This window comes from Danio rerio, chromosome 19, assembly GCF_052040795.2.
Source record: "Danio rerio strain M-AB ecotype USA chromosome 19, GRCz13ab, whole genome shotgun sequence".
NCBI classification, from domain to species: domain Eukaryota; kingdom Metazoa; phylum Chordata; class Actinopteri; order Cypriniformes; family Danionidae; genus Danio; species Danio rerio.
This window is the reverse complement of record NC_141039.2, coordinates 28618692-28639869: the sequence shown is the minus strand read 5'-3', so window position 1 is coordinate 28639869 and position 21178 is coordinate 28618692. Positions and strand designations below refer to the sequence as shown.

Below are 21178 nucleotides of genomic sequence, written 5' to 3'. Positions count from 1 at the left end.
TAGCAGCAGTATCAACAATTTTAAGCAGACAGTCTACTAATACTCAAATGGAGCTTAAAATAAAGTGTTACATAAATCTGCTATTTTAATTGATGTAAAAAACTACAGGAGACTTCTTATATTGGTTTCCACATCTAATTAAATCTAGAACAGTGATTTTACATGAATACAAGAATAGGGATATTTATTATTTTTTGTTCTTATAATAAACGCCTCATCAAAAGACTAAAGTCTACTGTCAACTATAAATTTCTGCAAAAAATAAAAAAAGTATCTTTAACAAATGGACATGTGAAGAAAAAAACAAAAGGATATAAAAAAAAAGAAGATATACATGACAACTGCTGGACATAAGGGAAATAAAGTAAGCCAAAAGGATTACTGTGTTACTTGGATGGGTAAAATGATAATAGAGAACTGCCAAAATTTTCCTTTGTATTAGGTTATGTAGCCATTATCAGCAGAGGTTTAAATTACTAAAATACAAAAATAATATTAAACTAAAACAAAATATAAAATAAAATAATAACTTAAGCCAATGGTTATAACAATCTTCAAAACATCTTCCTTTGTGGTCAACGGAAAAAAGAAATGAGTTTGAAACAAATGGAAGCTGACTAAATGATGACAGAAAAGATATCAAAATGATAAAAATCTCCCCCATACTTATTAAAAATAAAATTATTTAGAAAAAGTTGATTAGGTTAGGCCTTATAGATAAAGAATTGAGTCTGTCGAGCCTGCAGACTAAAGCTCTCTCCTGTGCTCTCAGTGTAACACAAAGCCACGTGACGCAGCACAAAATTCAGATCAGATTTCCACACTGCAGCGGTTATGCTTGAAGGAGCATGCGTATCAAGCAACTTTTATGACTCATTGCAATTATGTCTTGATTAGCACACCATCAACATATTCAAGCGAGCTATTTTCAAGAGTATGAATGCTAATCGGTTTACACATGACACCAAAGCTTGGCTTCAAAAATACTAATTTGTTTCCCTACAGCGCATTTAAAGAAGCACAGATGTGCTGCAGACACTGAGGCTGATACCACACAGCAAAAACATGTTATCCACCTTTATTTAGTATTGCTAAAGATTCCTGTTTTAAAATGTAAACAACTCTTGGATTTGCATCGATATAGTGTGAGAAAAACATAGTTAGGCTTTTAACTTAAGCCTTTGGCTCAAAACATTCAAAATATATAAAACTGTTGAGTAAATCATTTGTTTAAATGTATTTAGTACCTCTATTACTCCAGTTTTCAGTGTCAGTTCACATTCCCAAATCATTATAACATTTTGGTCTCAAAACATATTATGTAATATTAATTTTGTTGAAAACAGTTTTTACTGCTTTATAGTATTATTGAAAAACAGGATTTATTCTCTGATGAATATTAAGCTCAAAAGAAAAACATTTATTTAAAATTTTTTGTAACATTACTGTAATTTCTAACCCATTATATGGTATTCCTTTATATTAATATTAAAAAAATTACTTATTTAATATAGATGTATTAAAAATAGCGAAATATCGGCTGCAATGTAATTCATTTGGCATAGAACAGTGATTTCATGAAGACAGAAAGAATGTTATTTGCTTTTGTGAAAGTGAAATGTCAAAATATGATTGAAATATTGTCTCAGTGAAAATGTATGTTTATGTAAATAGAAACAACATAATTATTATGCCGATGACGGGGTTCGAGTCCGGCGAAGAATGTGGTAATGTGGTAAGATCTGAAAACGTGGTAAAAATCAGGCAGCTTTTCTTTTTTTGGATTGCTTTTTAAAACACTGTTGGTTGGGTTTAGGGAAGGGAGAGGGTGGAGAGATCGGTCGGTTAGATAGTCAGTAAGTCAGTTCGTCGACAGCAGCCTCTGGTGGATTTATCTGAGAACAGCAGGTGCGAATGGCATTCGTGAGAAATTTGAGATCTGAAAAAGAGTACACAGCAGCCTCTGGTGGATTTGCGAAAAAAACAAACACTGAAAAAAAAACCTAGCTCCTGGGACGTATTTTGCTCTCTCCAGAAATGTATTTAGAGGTACGTTTTCAGAATGAGCCTGAGTTGAAATTTTCCCTGTTAAAATGTTGAGTGTCAATCTTTACACTAGAGGAACAAGGAACAATCAACTCTCAGCAGTGTAGATCAGAGTTATTTTTTAAGTCAAAGTGGTGTAAATATAACTAATTTATAGTGTTGTACAGTACAGCTAACTCTCCTAAGAGTGTTATTTTAACTCTGTTAGAGTGGAAATAACTCCACAAATTTGGCAGTGTTATCCTTTTTGAAAAACAGGTTAATTCTAGTTGCCAGAAGAATATAGGCAAAGGACAAAAATATTAAATTAGAAATGATTAGTATGTTGGGGTTGCATTGTGATCTTAAATGGGTGACACGGTGGCACAGAAAGTAGCGCTGTAGCCTCACAGCAAGAAGGTCGCTGGTTTGAGCACCGGCTGGGAGAGTTGGCATTTCTGTGTGGAGTTTGCATGTTCTCGAAATGTTCGTGTGGGTTTCATCTGGGTGCTCCGGTTTCCTCCCCAGTCCAAATACATATATGGTATGTGAATTGGGTGGGCTAAATTGTCTATAGTGTATGTGTGTATGTCCTGATCCTCCAGATTAGAGGTTGAGCATTGGGTAAACAATTCATCACATAAAAAGTACACATGCCTTTTCACAATACACAAACAGTTGGATACAACATAATACAATATCATTCAGAAAGCATAAGAGAAAAATATTTAGTTAAATACAAAACAAAAATTATTCATAGAGAAATGTGTACACTCCACAACTCACATATGCCACACCAATCCCATCTATAATGAGTTACAAGTCAGCATTACTGAATAAAACATAATTGGGTTCTAGATTTTAAAAATATGTTTAGTTTGTTTGCCATCCAATATCACATGTCTTCCATGGGCAACACATAACTTAAGCTCCCAATCCAGGTTTCAAAGACAGGCACGTGATATGACTTCCAATTTTGTAAAATTAATATCATACGCAAAGATTCTGTTTGTGATATATATATGTATATACACAATTCATAATATAATATTGAACTGTTCAGTACCACATCCATAGTTCAATAAGAGCTTGTGAATTTTCTTCTTTTTCGGTTTTACGTTTAAATCATTTATGTGTGTTTTATTTTTCTCCGAATTGATTGTTTGTGTGTGCCTGTAAGTCTACAAGCTGAGATGAGGAAACTCCTTCCCACAGGTAAATATTCAATCATTATGCTCTAAAGTTATGGGGCGCTTTACCAATATTCCACAATTTAACATGGCGAGTGACAGTGAGGTGAGGCAACAGCACGAGGAAGCGGCGGCGTCTTTCAAATCCACGGCATGGGGACATTTCGGTTTTACCGTTCAGCATAATGAACAAAAAAATGACTGTGTGCAAGCACTGTTTTACACGTATAGCCTACTCAAACAGAAACACTTCCAACATGACTGCACATCTGCGGCACCAGCAATATCACTGTCTGATAGCAGAGAAGATAATAAAGTCCTCCAAAAAACAACAATCCCTTGCCGAATCCTTACAGCAAACATACCTAACTGGTTCAGAAAAACATAAGAATAACAAAGACAGAGTTAAGTTTACTTAATATGGTTTATTTATGTTTACTGAAGCACAAATATGTTTATTTTCAAAATGTAGGAATTTATGCGTTCCCCAGTTTGTACATTGGCTACCAGCAGCCCTGAGATTTGAGTGTTATTTGTTTTTTATTATACAATACACTAGGAACTAGTGTCCTTTTCTTGGGATTAAAGTAAAATAAAAGTCTTGTAATATATTGTTTTTATTTTTTTTTTTCTCCTTAACCTCTTACTGTTCCTATTGCCTAAGCATAGAATAACAAGCAACAACAACAACAACAACAACAAAAAAACACAATGTGTCAAGCCATCACAACCGAACCGAAAACCATAATAAAAATATAATAAAAAAGCGAGGTATGTATTGAACAGTGAGCTAACTATATTGTTGCATTCCTAGTTGCAGATGTTCAAAATGTATATAAAAAAGTTGTTAAAACCTTGCAAAAGATAATAAAATGGACCGTTAAACATCATCTGTAGCACACAAGCTCTAACTCCATTCAGTCTTCCCATGAATCTCAATCAGCCTCTCTAAACTATAGCAGGATTTACTCCATGTCTTCCGACTCAGACATGAATGCTGATCTGAGGCCTGCAGCTCCTCAAAAGATCCTCATCGATGACCTCATGCTCTCTGACCCCAGCTCAGGTCATAAGTAGCACACTAGGATTTATGACCTGGATCTCCTGGGAAATAATGTAAGGGTCAGGAGGGACATTGAGAGCCAGGCAGAAAGCACTTAAAGTAATGGAAGTGAATGCAGCTTCAGTGTCATCATTCCTCCCTATGGGATCTCGGCTGCACAGCCATTAATGCCACTATTAGATAAGTGTGCTGTGTGCACTGACGCTCTTATTAAATGCTTTGCTCTGCTGCCTATTAACTAAAGTGTAAAATAACTCAGGGCAAATCAAAAAGATGCCGGCATTAAACATGGGAGTGCATGGACTGGGTGTTCTTGTGGGTTAAACATCAACAAATGAAGACAGAGTTATTAATGTTATGTATGGAGCAGATGTTGTGTTATCCACGCAACGGTATATTTTACGCCACGCTTCATCTCCCATGAGTCACCTGAGGTTAAGTGCCTCGCTAATGTGTAACTCTTCCTGGGGTTTGAACCAACAAGCGCTCAGTTTCCAGCCAAGATTATTAACTACACAACCGCATCACTGACATAAAGAGGAGGTTTTTATGAAGAGTTCAGAAGCAAAAACCTCTAAGTACCATCTGTAATTTTCTTCTAAAATGAGCATTTTTCTCAAGTAAATTCACTTTTATGGCAAAGAATAGGTTCTCTTTATTTATGTTTTTGCATCTGAACACTTCAAATAGTGAAAGTAGTCTCTGCTCTGTCAACTTTTGATGTTGGAAATTCAACTCTACAGTTTAAAAAAAGTGACTTTTATTGACATATTTTTTTTTTAATTTAAATAATATAATGTATAATAAATAATAAACAGAGAAACAAGTCTAAAATAACAGAAAATGCATTGGTAGTTTATTTAGAGCTTTATAGTTTTTGTACAGTAATTTACACCACTAACCTAGACAATATATCACTGTAAACAATAAACTGTTAATAAAAAAAAAATCACAAAATACGGAAAACTGCTCATTTACAGATATTTTTTACAGTGTAAAAAAAAACACTTTTAACAAGGATGGGTTATGTTTGTGCAGTAAAAGCCAGTAATTATATTCACAATGTTATACAAATTCATTTAATAAATCATATTTAATATTTAATCATAATGCAATTTATTACAGGCTTTCTGTACCATAATATACACTGCTAACCCAGAAAGTATATAACTTCAAGCTATTAAAAATGTTAATACTTTCAATATGGGTGGATTACATTACCAGTAATGATATTTATAATGTTATATATGCTCTTCCCACAAACATCAGGGATGCCAGTTTCCTGGACTGTTTTAAGAAACTTCTTAAAACTCATCTTTTTATTATTGCTTAAAACTTATGAGGCTTTCTTTTAATATGTATAATTATTGTTATTATTATTATTATTATTATTATTATTATTACTTTTTTGTGTATTTCATGTTCTACTGTGTTTTGATGCTCTTGTTAGCGCTTTGAATCTGAGAAAAGCACAATATAAATAAAATGTATATTATTATTATTATTATTATATACATTCATATTTGAAGTGATTTTGTATCTGTTTTATTTTTACAACAAAACTTTTAAGCAACAGTGAAGCTTTGATCTCGTCACTAATCCTTACCTAACCGTACGTTCACACCGAAAGCGGCGAGAGCGTCAAAGTAGCCGGAAGTCATTCATTTTCAATGAGAGCCGGCGGCGATAGGCGACGATAAGCGGCGAGGAGCAGAGCGGCGCGTCTTCGCCGGCGTGAGCGTCGAGGAGAGTTGAAATGAAGTCAACTTTATGGTAATGAGCTATGACGCGTTTCGGCGGCAAGCAATCAGAATGAAGACGTCCACCGCTTGATAGCAGTTCAAGGAACACAGACCTGTGAACTTTGGTTCCGACCACAGTTGTTCCCAAGGGTTTGATTATTGCGGTCGCCGGATTTCCAATTATTTACAATGTTTTCTTACAGGAACATACATTAAATAAGTCACTGGCGAGTTACTGATGTTCATTAATGTTATATAAATTTATCTTTAAAAAGCGGGAATCTCACGCGATGTGACAGTACAAAACAGTACTGCTGCTTCAGGATATTTCAGACATACGGACACATATTGGATAAATAGAGCAAAGCCACACCACACGCAACTTGATCTTCCATTGTTATATGAATTTGATAAAAAAGTGCGCAACATTTTCACGCTTAAAACATGCCTTATGCAGGAATGTAACTGATATGCTGCAACGGCTCCTTTAAATATGAGATCAATGTAGCGAGTTTTGACGCTCTCGCCGCCGGAGCTGAAGGCAGTCAGCGTTGTCGCCAGGGCGGCCAGAGCGACCTTGGACGCTCTCGCCGCTTTCGGTGTGAACGTACGGTAATAATCTACCCATCTACTGTAATGTTCCGATAGACTGTAAAAAAAATTGTCAGTAATAGTTATGATTTAGTGGCAATAAGAAAACAACTATAGAACCAAAACAAAGCTATTAAATAAAAAAGATAAACAGCACCAAATGAAAACTCCTCAAAGTATTGTTTTCACTCTTTGGAAAGTCCTAGATGATAAATGTATTCATGGAATAATAGTGATGTAACGTGTGTAATGGTACTGTATACAGGCATCAAAATATGCCCTGATCAATGTGATAATTTAGGAATCAACAAATCTGTTTCAAACAAGCCTACCACAAGACAGCACATTGATTATACCTTACTGTGACATTCAGGAAAATATGAAAAAGTGGAGGGTTATTTTTGATGATTCAATGTTTATGCCAGTCATAGCATTTGTTCATGGTTGCTCAAAATTTCTTTGTAATGATGCTAAAGGTTTCTCGCTGAAATGATACTAAAGGTTTATTGTCTGCTATAAAAAATTCAAACCAGGTTCGAGAGCGTAATTTAAAAATAATAATAATAATAATAAATAAAATCAGTTTGCACAATTTAAAGGTTGGAAGAAATGGAAATGTGTCTAGATATTGATATTCATTAATAAGACTGGAGTGAGAATGTGTTTAATAAAAGATCCACTTTTATCTGATTCTCAGAATCTCAAACATTTTAGACACACTCACTTTTTAGACATTTCACTTCAAAACGATCACAAATCATGCAAGATACAGCATAGTTTTAAAATGTAGTCAAATGCATGTTTTTTTCATGACATACATGAATAAAAATTTCAATTTATAGTCCACATCAGCATGGAGCCTCTAAACTCAACAATTTCTGCAAGACATTCAGCCATGAGCAACACAAAATGTTTCATAGAGATGAAAAAAGGGACATGCTGAGAACCTGAGATAACCACGTCAAAAAAACATCCTACATCAAATAAACCAACCAGGACAAAAATGCAAGGGAATGAACGTAACACGTCCATGATTGAAGACAAATGATGGACTTCTGGAACATTAAGTGAGAACATAACAGTGGCAGAGGAGGTTGATGGGTCAGTGGCAGAGGAAGAGAGGGCAGAGAGGTCAAGGATAGCAATGTGAGAGGAAAGCAGGAACGAGAGGCTGAGGAAATGGACAGAGAAAGAAAAACAGAGCCTGCTGGTTGGGTTGGCAGATGACAACCTCTGAGAGGAGGACGCAGATGTTACAGAACATAAAAACAGATGATCTTGTTTGTTTTTATGGACACATAAGCTGTTCTGGAAACACACACCTTTATTAACATACCCCAGATGATGAAGCAGAGTAACAAGAAAAGGCAGAAAAGTAGTTAGCATTGACTGCTTCACAAGTAGTCGTATAGGAATGCACCAAACTGAATTTCTATCACATCGCATTTACATTCAAAGATTCTAGAATTATTTTAGATTTTAGTAATTAAAGTGGAAGTGAAGTAAAGCACTCAGTTTAGTTTACAATATTTTGTACATTGGTCTCCACTTTGATGAATATATATATTAAACAAACTCGACTAAAGCAACCATTTAGAATAAAATGGCATGTTTTACTATAGCTTTTAGCGCAAGGGCGCCACCATTTTGCAAAATCAATGTGTCTGACTTCACAGGGTTGGTTCTGTTCCCTGATCAGAACAGATACAATGGAAGTAATGGACTGAACACAAAGACTGGACAGCCTAACTTAACCCAATGAGTGAAGTTGAGGACGTGCATCGTAGAGCTGGTGCAAATACAAGCATCAAAGTTATGACTAATACATATATAAAATATTTATAAGCTTTCTATTTCTCTGTTTTAATACCTTTAGACTGAAGTGTTTTGGTCCACTCAATCACGTTGGTGTAGCGCTGCCTGCTGAGAAGATTTACATTCATACTAATGCAACGATTAAAGCACATGATATCATGCTTAACTAAATCATGTCTTTGTTGGTTATGTTGACATATTTCCTTTTCAAGTCAATCAACTCGATCTCTTAACATGTATAAAAGATGTAAAAACCTGCCATATACCCATCTTAGTTTGGTTTGAACACAAAAAGAGGTGAACAGCTGCATTAGTTAAAACTGAAAAAAAAAAAAACCCCAGCAACATTACTTCAATACCAGACCTTATTGAAACCATGGGTGAAACTCAGACAGGGACAGTGTTTGGCAGTAACTAGTTACATGTAACAGTTTTACGTAATTTAATTACAAAATAAATGTAACAGTAATTCGTTAAAGAGACAAAAGTGTAATTAAATAATTGTTTATTTATTAGTTTGTAGGAAATTAGAATTGAACTTAAAAAAGTTATAAAACAAATATTTGCCCTTAACCAACTAAATTAAATATGTAGGCTAGTGGATGTCTTCAATAGAGTGCGTACAACACCATTTCCATATCTACAAAAGTAAAGGAGTAAAGAGTAAAAGTAAAGTAATGAGAAAGTAAAGAGGTTGAATGGAGGTTGAACGTTTTATCCTCGCACAGATGGTTTAACTATTTTCTCACTAGTAAAGAGTTCAATTTTTCCACTTACAGTACAAAGTCTTTCATGTAAATAGCAAATATGACATGTTGTGACGCAATTAACTCTTCAAGGGAATGGGAGATGAGACTCTGATTGGTTTAATGCACATTATGCTCAAAACACACTCATAACTCATTAAGAGAATAAGCACAACCCTCTTAGACCATGTGTGGGGCACAGAGCATATCTTTTGATCCTTAAAATAGCAAAAATGGATTTGGACACAACCTTAATGCTTTTGCGCCATACGCTTTAGACTTTGCTCCTAAATCATTAAAATAGAGTCTAAATATTTAAGATTCCATGGACACAGTCTTCGCTCAAAAAATGTTTTGTCAATTTGTTTCTGACATGTTTTTATTCCCCTTTTCCTTTATGCTTGTGCTTCATTGAGCTCTGATGAAAATGAATAGGTTTTAGAATAGCACGAATCACTCCTCTGTAACTGCTTAACGAACTGGACTTCTTACATTTTCTGAAGAAAGAGTGCTTCCTCATTACAAAAGTTGGATTTTATGGGTTGTTATAAAGAGTTACTGCCCTACGGTAACCTCTCTACCAGACTGTTCTGTAAAATGTGATCCACAAATGTAATTTTCACATCCATAAAATGTCACAAAGTTCTCTCAAGAGCTTCAGTGTTAAATACAAGCTGCAGAAAGAAAGAGAGAGAGAGAGAGAAAGAGAGACTGCACACTTATTTTGTGTTCAGCTGTGGTCTAAAAGATTTATTGGCCTGTTGGGTGTTGCTGTGGTTTTCCTCCATGAATGGATAAGCAGTAGGAAGACAGACGATTGAATTTGTCTGTGGTAAATATCGTGAGATTGAATTTATTCATAGCAGGTCAATGGAGGGAAAGAGGGAGAAGATAATGGGTGTTTCAAGCGGATAAATGGAAGGGTGGAGAAAGAGAGAGAGCAGAAAGGTGAGGGTGGGTGTGAAGAGCATTTGAACAGGGGAACAGGAAGAACAGGCAATTTGAAGAGCTCGGTGGCATTTGAGTTAAAATATTGAGGACATTCTGGGTCCATACAAGCTGAAGTGGGAAGATCATCCAGTCACAAGCAATTTAAATAGGATTCTGACATTCAACAGCTTAAGGAAATGTTGCTGTGAACTTTTTTTGAATCGCACAGCAATGATTGAATAAGCAATAATATTTTGGATTTATCAAACAGAAGCCTATTTTGTTATGATGTAGTTAACCGTTTATAGTTTTTTATTGATAAGGAAAATATGTGTGTTTTAGCTTAATAATTCCTATGTAGCTAATCACTGATACACTAAAAAAGATCTGTTAATTAACAAGGTGTTTTTTTCGTTTATTATGGTTATGAATTGCATTATGAGACCTTCATCTCTGCTTACTCAACTCTTGCATGGCGAAAATTCAACTGTGTAGTTTAACACACTCAAAAAAATTATATGTTGGCTTTAATGAACTTTTTTATGTCAACAGGTTCCACGTAACCGAGTTAAGTTACCTTAAAGAAAGAATATTTATTTGAGTAAACTTAAGTTAGTTACATAAAGGTAAGGTAATGCTGTTTAGTTCAATCAACACAACATTTATAATTTAGCTTTAATTTAATTACCCTGCTAAAAAAAATCCATTAAATTTACTGAAAAATACCGGCAGTGGTTGCCAGGAATTTTCTGTAAAAATACGGAAGTTTTATAGGACTGTTTAAATTTACAGAAAATAACCATATTATATCAACTGATACAATGCTTAGTTCACAAAAACCTAGTTTAGCTCAACATCAGCTATCCTTAGTTTATATTGGACTTCCACACAGATGCTACTATCCTCCACAAGTGACTTTTATTGATATTGTAGCGGTTTGAAACAATATACCGTGTGAGAAATAAGAATATATATATATATATATATATATATATATATATATATATATATATATATATATATATATATATATATATATATATATATATAATTCAAGTCTGTAACAAAACAGAAACATGTACCGTCAGTGTATTACCAGGCTTTGGTACTTTACAACACCATCCAAGACAATACAGCACTTCAAACTAATAAAAATGTCAATAAAAGCAACTTCTAAATAAAAGCAAAAGCTTCTTAAATTTAAAAGTTATTGTAGGAATGATCAAGGTGCCATAATGCAATTCATAAGCATAAACAAATGAATAAATAAAATAAAGCACAATACACAAAACTGATAATTTACTTTGTTTTACACATTTAAAAACTCTATTACTCTGATCAGCAGATTTGAATATGTTATCACTTGATTGAACGGGCATTATCAGTTGTTATCAGCTAATAGATATGGACCAGTAGGGGCCTTCTGCACCTACTGGTAGGCTCAGAAGCCTGTTATCATCAATCCACATGAATAATCAGCTATAGATCATACAGCTGTGGCTGGAAGTTAATATGAAATATTTGTTAAATTTTCCATTAATTGTATTTTATTAACATCTACCCCTTCTCCAACCCTAAACCCAACCGTCACAGTAATGTAAAAACCGATCTGGAGTCTTCTCTAATAGTATAGCCGATTAACCATGTGGATAGATGACAACAACCTTCTGAGCCGACCAGTAGGTGTAGAAGGCTCCCACTGGCTCATATCTATAACCACTAATAACACCCATTCAATCGAGTTCTAACATTCGAAGAGGGTGCTCTAATACACTATATTAATATTTCAAATTTAATATTTGAATTTTCACTTTATTTGTTTGCCCTTCATTATTTATTTGCATTGGATCTAATTTTCTTTTCTTTAATTTGCTCTTGTAAGTGTTTATATATTTTTTCATTTTTGTTTGATTATGCACAGACTGTTCCATTTCATGTATTTTTCCTCTCTAATTCAAGTTTAAACTTTTGGTTTTGCTTGTTTGTGTGCTAGTGCTTAGTTTTATTTATTTGGTAATTTTCTCATTAGTTTGTGTTCATTCTTCATTTTATTTGCTTGTGCAGTGGTTGAGGTTTTCATTCCATTTGTTTGCACATTCTAATATTGACTTATTGATTAGTTTAGTCTTTTGATGCCTGCGCTGATTTTTCTTTTTGTTTATATATTTGTGCACTGGTTCTACAATTCTTTTGTACCTAATACTAGTTTACACTTATTCAGTGCTGCTACTATTTAGCAAGCAACCGTTCTGAATTCTCTTTTATTTGTGTAAATATTTGATTTTTTTTCATATTTCTTTATATGTGAGCTTCATGCTTTATCCAAAGGGAAATTTGCTTTCCACTTTTCCATATTCATGTACTGTATAACAGAAGCATGTAGCTGTGTGTATAATAAAACAGATCCAACTTAAGGTTACAATAAAAAAAACACGATTGCTGGAGGAACCTACTGTTCTTGCAGCAAGATTTTTTTGTTTTAGAAAGGAGTCCTAATGATGGCTAAAAGTTTCACTGCAGTGGATGTCAATATAGAGAAACTATAACACTGACAGGGAAAACTTCAGGTATGTGGTTTCGTGTAGCCGAGACACTAGGCATACACTCAGTAACACAGATTTGGTATATGCTTATTTATTAGATCATTTATTTTTATCCTTTTTGTAAATACATTATCAATAAACTTAACGTGTAATAGGTAATCTGCCTAAATGCTAACCGGTTAGCATAATGTTTGAAACACAATCCCTCCACTGCCGTCCAAAGCCATGCCTCCTGAAGTCATAAACATGCACATTAGAGATGACAGAGACCCACTAGATGATGTTATTCACTAGTTAGAAAACTTTATAGTACTTTATAATATTAGAATTCTGAACAAAACACTGTATTATACGTGGCACGTTTTCAGTTGTGTAGTTAGCAAGCAAAACTTGTTATAATGTGCAGTATTTCATCAAAAAATTGAAATGTCAAATTCCACTTTTAGGCTATTAATATAATAATATAATAATAATATAATAATATCTAAAATATGTTATTTGGAGAAGATTTTTTCATTCTTCTTAGTTTTAAATATTTATTATCAAAGTTAATCCATTGCTAAATTAATGATACATCTTTTTTTATTATCTGAGAATAGAATGAACTGATTGAAAGACACCCTGATTGCTATCGATGCATCCATTAGGTTTTCCAAATAGCTCCCTGGAATGTGCTGAACTAAGATGTGACGACAATCCAATTTTTGACATCTGACTTTAGTTCAGACTCAAATCCAACCCACCTGCCTGCAATTTTCCAACAATCCCCAAAGTGTTCATTTGAGCATGTTCAGATGTTTCATTAACCTCAGAGCTGATCTCTGCAGTGCACTGGCACAGACAGTAAATCTGAAGAACCCCAAGACTGTTTCTCCTTTTCCTTTCTTTCCTCTGCTCTTTTTATTTGTCAGTTCTATCTTGAGCCAAATAAACACAACAAACAAACACAGACACATCAAAACCGCACTGCAGCTCTTGTGCATGTGTGGGCTCAGGATCGATTTGCTATGTATCCTGTTATCAAGCACATGCAAAAGAACGTGTTGTGCAAGCTAACAAGTTATATAACATTTAAACCCGTAAAACTCACAGCATCGACTATAAGGGTCTAAACTGAGCCATGTTTTTCCTCTAAAGCCTTTTCCCTTTCTAACTGCCTTCCTCTGATCGTTCAGACGTTCAGCTCCATGATTGGAGTGTGACTTGATTGTGGGTGTTGAACCTTGTTGTAAAGATGGTTGGGATTGCCAATTGGCAGCGTGTGCCGTATTTAGACCCTTAAGGGGATGTATTAAACACATGTTGCAGAGCGAACTAAACGCAGCTTATTAATAAGCACAGTGTAACAAAAGAAAGAAAAAAGACACAGCCTTTAATTAGAAAATCGCCAGGCACTTTTTTTTTTTACCCATTAGCGCCCTGTTTGCTTTTTTTAAAACAAACTAGCTTTTGGCCAGAATCTTATTTTTTGGAGCTGAAGCCCTGGCGCAGAATGAAACACCTGCGATTTACAGATAAAAACACCTGCAGGAGCAGAACATAGGCGCACGGCTCAATCCCAGGTGATAATAATCTCTGTGTTGATCACAGTGAGTGCTGACTCCAATGGACAGCACCAAGAAAGATGCATTTTAAAGACTTTTAATGAGCGGACTGGTTACATGGCATTAAAACACAACATGCCACGTGCTGATCTGTTCTGCAGAGTGTGTCGCTGAAACATGAGAAATGGAGTTTCTATTCAGCGGTTTCTGCTTTCAGTTACACCTGCTGTATAAGAGCAGATTGATAGACACAAGCTGTAAAAATAATAAAGAGAAATGTGTTTTATACCAAAGACTGAGTGTGCGGATAAGCTGTTTAGGTGACTTATGGTGTGAGCTGTAAAGTGAGTCATACTGCAGTCTGGGAATTACACAGATTTAAGGTGCAAGGTTAGAGATGGTGCTTTATCAGTTTATCAGTTCAAGTTGTGGTTATATTGAAGAGGGTTAAAGGTTTAAATAATCACTGGATTTGTCTGGAGGGGCAACATTCATGCGGTTGTTGATATATTTTTTATATAATCAGTCAAATTGTTAAATGCTAAACGAAGTTAAATGTCCTGTAAAGTGCTTTGAAATTTGTTTGACAATGTCAACCGAGAAACTAAGAGGGAGGAGCATAATATAGCCCCTCCCCTTAATAACAGCCAATAGTGTTTGTTTTATAACTGCTCTGCTAGTGAGAGTGGTTGAGCACAAGCGAATCAAATGATAAGCAAATAAGAAGCATCTTGGAGGGGGCGGGGCATGTCAAATACTAGAGAAAATTTGATCTTACCCCAGACATAATAAATAATGTTCATATCTGGTGATTGGGCTGGCCAATCCTGGAGCAATTTGACCTTCTTTGTTTTCAGAAACTTGAAACTAGAAGTCAAGTTATAATGTGTTGTTCTTACAACTGGGTAAGGCAACACAACTTTTGTCAGGTAGTGTATAAATGAAATTAAAAGCAAAACCAAAGCCATAACAAGTAGCTGTAAAACGAAACACAGAAATGTAAAACAACAAACATTTTGACCTTTTTAAATATTTTAATTTAATAACTTTGTTACAAAAAACCCATATAAGTTTAGAACCCAGACTTTTCCTAAATGTATATTTCATTCTAACAGTTCTTTTTTTTTTAAATTACAAAACAAAACACAAAAGAATGAGTGTTTCTATTCTGAATGGCCATAACGGTCCAATTGACCCCATGCATTTTAGTGTCCACTACTTTTCCCTATGCCTTTGCATATTCTTGCTTCTATTGCCTAGCAACATTCTGCAAACAAAAACATCAGATTTATGATACTAAAAACATAACTTTACTTCAGACATGTCCTATAAATGTTCACTGTGGTCCAAATAAATTGCTCTCTTGCTTGTCGGACGAAGTGAGAAACACACCTTTGGGTGTGGTCTAGTAATTCATTCGCAATTACAGTATGATACTGTATTGTGTAGGGCTGCAGGTTACTGGACTGATATTTTTCTGTAATATGAATACAGTTTCAGAAGATGGGTTGAATAGCTGCATTTGATGATTTTCTGGGGAGTCTGACAATATTTAGGTACAGAATATGAATAATTACAATGCAAAAAAAATGACAGGATATCCCATATCTGGACATTGCATATCTTTGGGATGTCACTATTGCGGATGCGCATATTGCAATATCAATCCTGACATTATAATTTGTGCAGCCCTAGTATGGTACCAAAAAACATATTTTTATGTGAAAATAAAATATGATGACAGACATTCAAAGCTTAATTCTAAAACTTTAATTAAAGCTTGAAATACAAATATGATATGAAAAAAGTTGTGTTCAGTACAGTCTTATATGAAAGACCAATGGTGCATTCACATCAGACGCGAATGAAGCGTCAAGCGCAAGAGATTTACATGTTAGGTCAAAGACGCGACATCCTGCGGTGCAATTTGCACTAATGAGGCTGTGCAAATGACGCAATTCATAATAATGAAATACTGCAAATGACACAATTCACACGAATGAAGCAGCGGGAATTGAGCGTTTTGTGCGTTTGATCATGAATTGCATGTTTGCGCGAATCACTCGAGTTGTAAAATCTGAACTTTAGCAAACATTTGTGCCACGTTAACCATACAGGAGCTTTCTCTTGTAGGGGCTTGATTATGATGTAGCACCCGTTGTTGGTGTCCTGAGGGGAAATCCTCCAGCTGACATTTTCATCAAATTGGGCTTGGCTCAGTCGGAAGCACCGCTGAAAGCTTCCATCATCTAGGTATAGTTTCTGGAGGAGTTTATGAACTCGCAGAGCTGGGTGTACCTCACAAAGGTTCTAGTGGACTGAAAGAATCTATGCTGATTTTCAGTCTTCCTAAATCACAGCTAATTAAAATTAAGCACAGCTAATCTCTCAATAAAATCCAAGTTAGGCATTTAGCAATGAAATGAAAGTCACCGGACATTAGGGGTGTAAGGGATCATGGTTGATCCGTGATCCATAAAGATCACAGCCCACAGTTTGGAACACAGGTGACTCGCGGATTAATAATTTTTAAAAAAATTTAATCCAACATTTATAACAATTGCAGAGAGATCGCCTCCCTTGTCATTCAAATCACGTGTATAAAAGCATTTTGGCTTCCCAGTATAATATAATGATGATGGAAAAAGCTGTGTTGGGACCTAAATGCTTTCTAAGGTTATTCATTAAAGGTGTTATCTGTTTCTGCTTCTCTAGCCTGAAATAATGAATCCAATGTAAAGCTGCACAATAAAACATTAAAAGATTGTGATCTCAATTTAAAACAGCGCAGCATGAATGATAAATGGTAATGATTTGCAAATGTTAATAATCCTTCAAAGTGCTGTGTTTGATCAAGAAAGATTTCCTTTTCAGTTAGTTACAAACAGTTAAATAACACAGAAGTACTGGTGTAACATTTTATAGTTCAGATATACACACTGATGTTTATGGGAAAGGTTAAAATCACAGTTTAATGGAACTTGACGCTGGTGAATGTTGTAACAATTACATTGTGTAATCAATAGGTGGCGACAAACAACCATCAAAATTATGTAATTGAATATGTTTTTAAAAATGATACATCTATAATGAAACATGAAGTTTTGTTTAAATTGTTGAATCACTAATTGAAAATGTTGTTGTACAAGATGTTAGATTTATATATTTAGCATTATCAGCAACAGTAGCAGATTTTTTCGTAAATATTTCGTATTGAATATTTTCCTTTTTTCAGCTGTTTTTTTCCTGGCTTTTATTTTTATTAAAATTACAGGTTCTAAGTTCTGTTTGTTAAAACCACAGTTTTTTGCAGTAATATTTTTGTATAAAAGGAAAGCAAATGACATAGCTGATCCAAAAAATGGTCCAATTTGTGACTTAAAAAACCAAAGTATGATCTGAACCGTGAGATTTGTAATCCTTTATACCACTACTGGGCAGACAGAAGCCCCACCCATGACGCAAATCTATTGTGAAGTGAATTTCAGGTACGAATTAAGTGAATTAAGTGAGTAACGAGTGAATGAAGTGAGTAAACTCAAAATATTCACACGTCTATTTTACATGCAAATAGCATGATTTATTTGTGCATTTAAGGCCATTCTAGTAGATATAGGATTCTTGTAGTTTCAGTGTTAAAAGGCAGAGCAAAACAACAACTACAAAAAAGCAAAATGTCAAAAAAAAAATGTAAACAAAGAGCAAACAAAAACAAAAACAGGTTGAACCAACTCGATCTGAAAGTTAAAAAGTGATGTTTCAATGTTCAGAACACAATGTAGTATAGACCAGACCTTTAGTCTTTTAGCCAGAAATGTGGCAAATTTGAGCTTATAGGTGACTTTAAGCAGGACTGACCATGATATGTGCGATTCCACATCCTCTTGTTGACCACGTCTCCCGGAGGTCTCGAACCCGAACGATCCATAGTATCATTCAGGGCATGAGAATAAAGCATGACTCCATCGTGGAAGGACCCAGAAATCAGATTCATCTGCAAGTCAGGAAGAGAACAAATTACACACTTGCACAAATTATACACTAGCATGAAATCTTTTTAGTAATTGAGGCTCAAATTGGATTTGATTACCAGATCTCTAGATACCACACTGGCAGTGATTTTGAAGAAACTTCATCATTGCAAGGTTGTAATTCGATGACCCAAAGGAGAGTAAAAAAGAAAAATGGCAGCGTTCCTAATGCTGTCTGTCATTTTCCCCTGCTTCACTGTTTAATATCATGCATTCCTTCTGTCTTCTTTAAAACATGATGAAATACAGTTTGTTTTTTCTGCTCCAACGTGTTGATTTGAACACATGGAGTTCATATTTTCGATTAGAAAAATAAATTACAAAGTGGTGATAAGAAGTTACAAAGAGTGAGAAGTATTTCAAACTTGCTAGTTATTTACTGTACATAAAAAAGCACCATATTACACACAAAATAATTAAATAATGCAGACTGGAACTCACAGAATATAAAATGTCTAAATGGTCTCATTTGAGTAAGACTGATTGAATTTATTAAAGATGTTTTGCAGTGTGGATGCTGTAACCTGTTAACATGGGCACTGACATTAACAAGCAGCGCTAACACATGCAGTGTGAAACAGGCGGGATGAAAACCTGACAGGTCAAAATTGTGTTGAATAAAAATGTTGCATTAATATCAGTGTGTTGACATTTAGTTGGGTTGGTGAGCAACAATTTTTCAATATCCCAGAAACACTGCGGCAAGTACTAGATTTTGCCAACAACAAGCAAAATAACCACATAGATTGAAGCAGAAAAGAACCACTGAGTCAAAATTGACAGGGAAGCAGTAAGCACAAAAAAATCAATATTGACAGGGCAAAAGAAGAAATGTCAAGTGATGTCATTTTAGTTCAAGCACAGTTCAATAATGATTAGGGAAACACACCGCAGATCTATCTAGTTAGTAAATCATTCACACTGGTGAACAAAATAAATTATTAATTTAAGATTGATTCAAAAGAATCATTCATTTATTCATTCATTTATTTTCTTTTTGGCTTAGTCCCTTTATTAATCCGGGGTCACCACAGCGGAATGAACCGCCAACTTATCCAGCAAATGTTTTAAGCAGCGGATGCCCTTCCAGCTGCAACCCATCTCTGGGAAACATCCACACACACTCATTCACTACGGACAATTTAGCCTACCAAATTCACCTACACCACATGTCTTTGGACTGTGGGGGAAACCAAAGCACCCGGAGGAAACCCACGCAAACGTGGGAAGAACATACAAACTTTACACAAAAACGCCAAAAGACCCAGCTGAGGCTTTCAAAAGAATCATGTGTAATATTCTTAGAAAGGAAAACATACTGTAAATGACAACCATTCAACTTTCAAAATATAAGAAAATTGCTAAACTAGTTACCGAATACATTCCAAAAAATATTAAAACTACCTCATGCTTTTTCAGAATTGATATGGAATCCTTCTGTACTGGTAAAAGTATATATATATATATATATATATATATATATATATATATATATATATATATATATATATATATATATATATATATATATATATATATATATATATATATATATATATATATCCAACATGCACTGGAAACAAATCTGACTTATTGCCGGCAATGCGAAACCAGACTCCTACTCTGTTCATGCAGGGACGAGACGGCCCTCAACAGATCGCCTCTGACCCCATACTCTCTGAGCACCCTCCACAGAATGCCACGAGGAACACGATTGAATGCCTTCTCCAAGTCCACAAAACGAATGTGAACTGGTTGGGCATACTCCCATGAACCCTCGAGCACCTAGGTGAGGGTATAGAGCTGGTCCAGTGTACCACAGCCCGGACGAAAACCACATTGTTCCTCCTGGATCCTAGGTTCAACCATTGGCCGGATCCTCCTCTCCAGTACCCTGACATAGACTTTCCCCGGGTGGGTGAGGAGTGTGATCTCCCTATAGTTGGAGCATACCCTCCGGTCCACCCTTCTTAAAAATGGGAACCACCACCCCAGTCACCAGTCTAGAGTTACTGTCCCCAACCTCCATGCGATGTTGTAAAGAAGTGTCAGCCTAGACAGCCCCACAACATCCAGAGACCTAAGATACACAGGGTGAATCTCATCCACCCCATCTGCTTTGCCACTGCGGAGCTTGCAAACTATCTCAGTGACCTCAGTTTGGGTGATGGGTGAGTCACCCCTGCATCCCCAGTCTCTGCTTCCTCAATGAAAGACATGTTGGTGTGGTTAAGGAGATCCTCAAAGTATTCCTTTGACCACATCCCCAGTCGAGGTCAACAGCTCCCCACTTTCGCTGTATACAGCGTCGATGTGGAGCTACTTTCCCCTCCTGAGGTGCTGGACAGTTTGCCAGAATCTCTTTGGGGCTGACTCATAGTCTTCCTCCATGGTTTCCCTGAACTCTTCCCAGGCCCAAATTTTTGCTTCCGCAACTGCCCGGGCTGCAACACGCTTGTCCTGTCTATACCCATCAGCTGTCTTGGAAGTCCTGCAAGCCAACCAAGCCCTGTTTGACTCATTCTGCTTGACAGCATCCCTTACTTCCGATGTCCACCACTGGGTTAGTGGATTGCCGCCTCGACAGGCAACACAGACCTTATGACGACAGCTCCTCATGGCCATGTTAACAATGGAGTCAGAGAACATGGACCACTCAGTCTCCATGGGAGGCCACCCTCTCATTCACCGGGGAAAACTCCAACACATGGCGGCTAAGTTGGGGAGCTATAAGAAAGCCCACACCAGCCCGCCGCCTCTCACCGTGAGCAACTCCAGAGTAGAAGAAAGTCCAACCCTTCTCAAGAAGTTGAGTTCCACGTCAGGATGGTCCCACGTCACTCCTTTGGGCTAAGCCCAGGTGGTTTCTGTGGAAAAAAACCCGGCCACCAGGTGTTCGCTCCCAGGGTGGGGCCCCGGCTGCGCCATACCCGATGATGTCGCAGTCCTTCATGTTGT

At 35.9% G+C, this 21178-nt stretch overlaps 1 protein-coding gene across 6 annotated transcripts in view; it reads right to left on the bottom strand.

The window, feature by feature from the left end:
* npr1a (natriuretic peptide receptor 1a) overlaps nucleotides 1-21178 on the bottom strand; it is a 238772-nt gene that overhangs the window by 90859 nt on the left and 126735 nt on the right. For all 6 annotated transcript variants that reach the window (XR_015516012.1, XM_087294615.1, XM_087294617.1 and 3 more), the window contains one exon: nucleotides 18048-18183. Coding sequence is in view for 5 of the 6 variants with exons in the window: in XM_087294615.1 (XP_087150741.1) it covers nucleotides 18048-18183 (136 nt within the window). In the remaining variant the exon portion in view is untranslated. The remainder of the gene's footprint in view (nucleotides 1-18047; nucleotides 18184-21178) is intronic.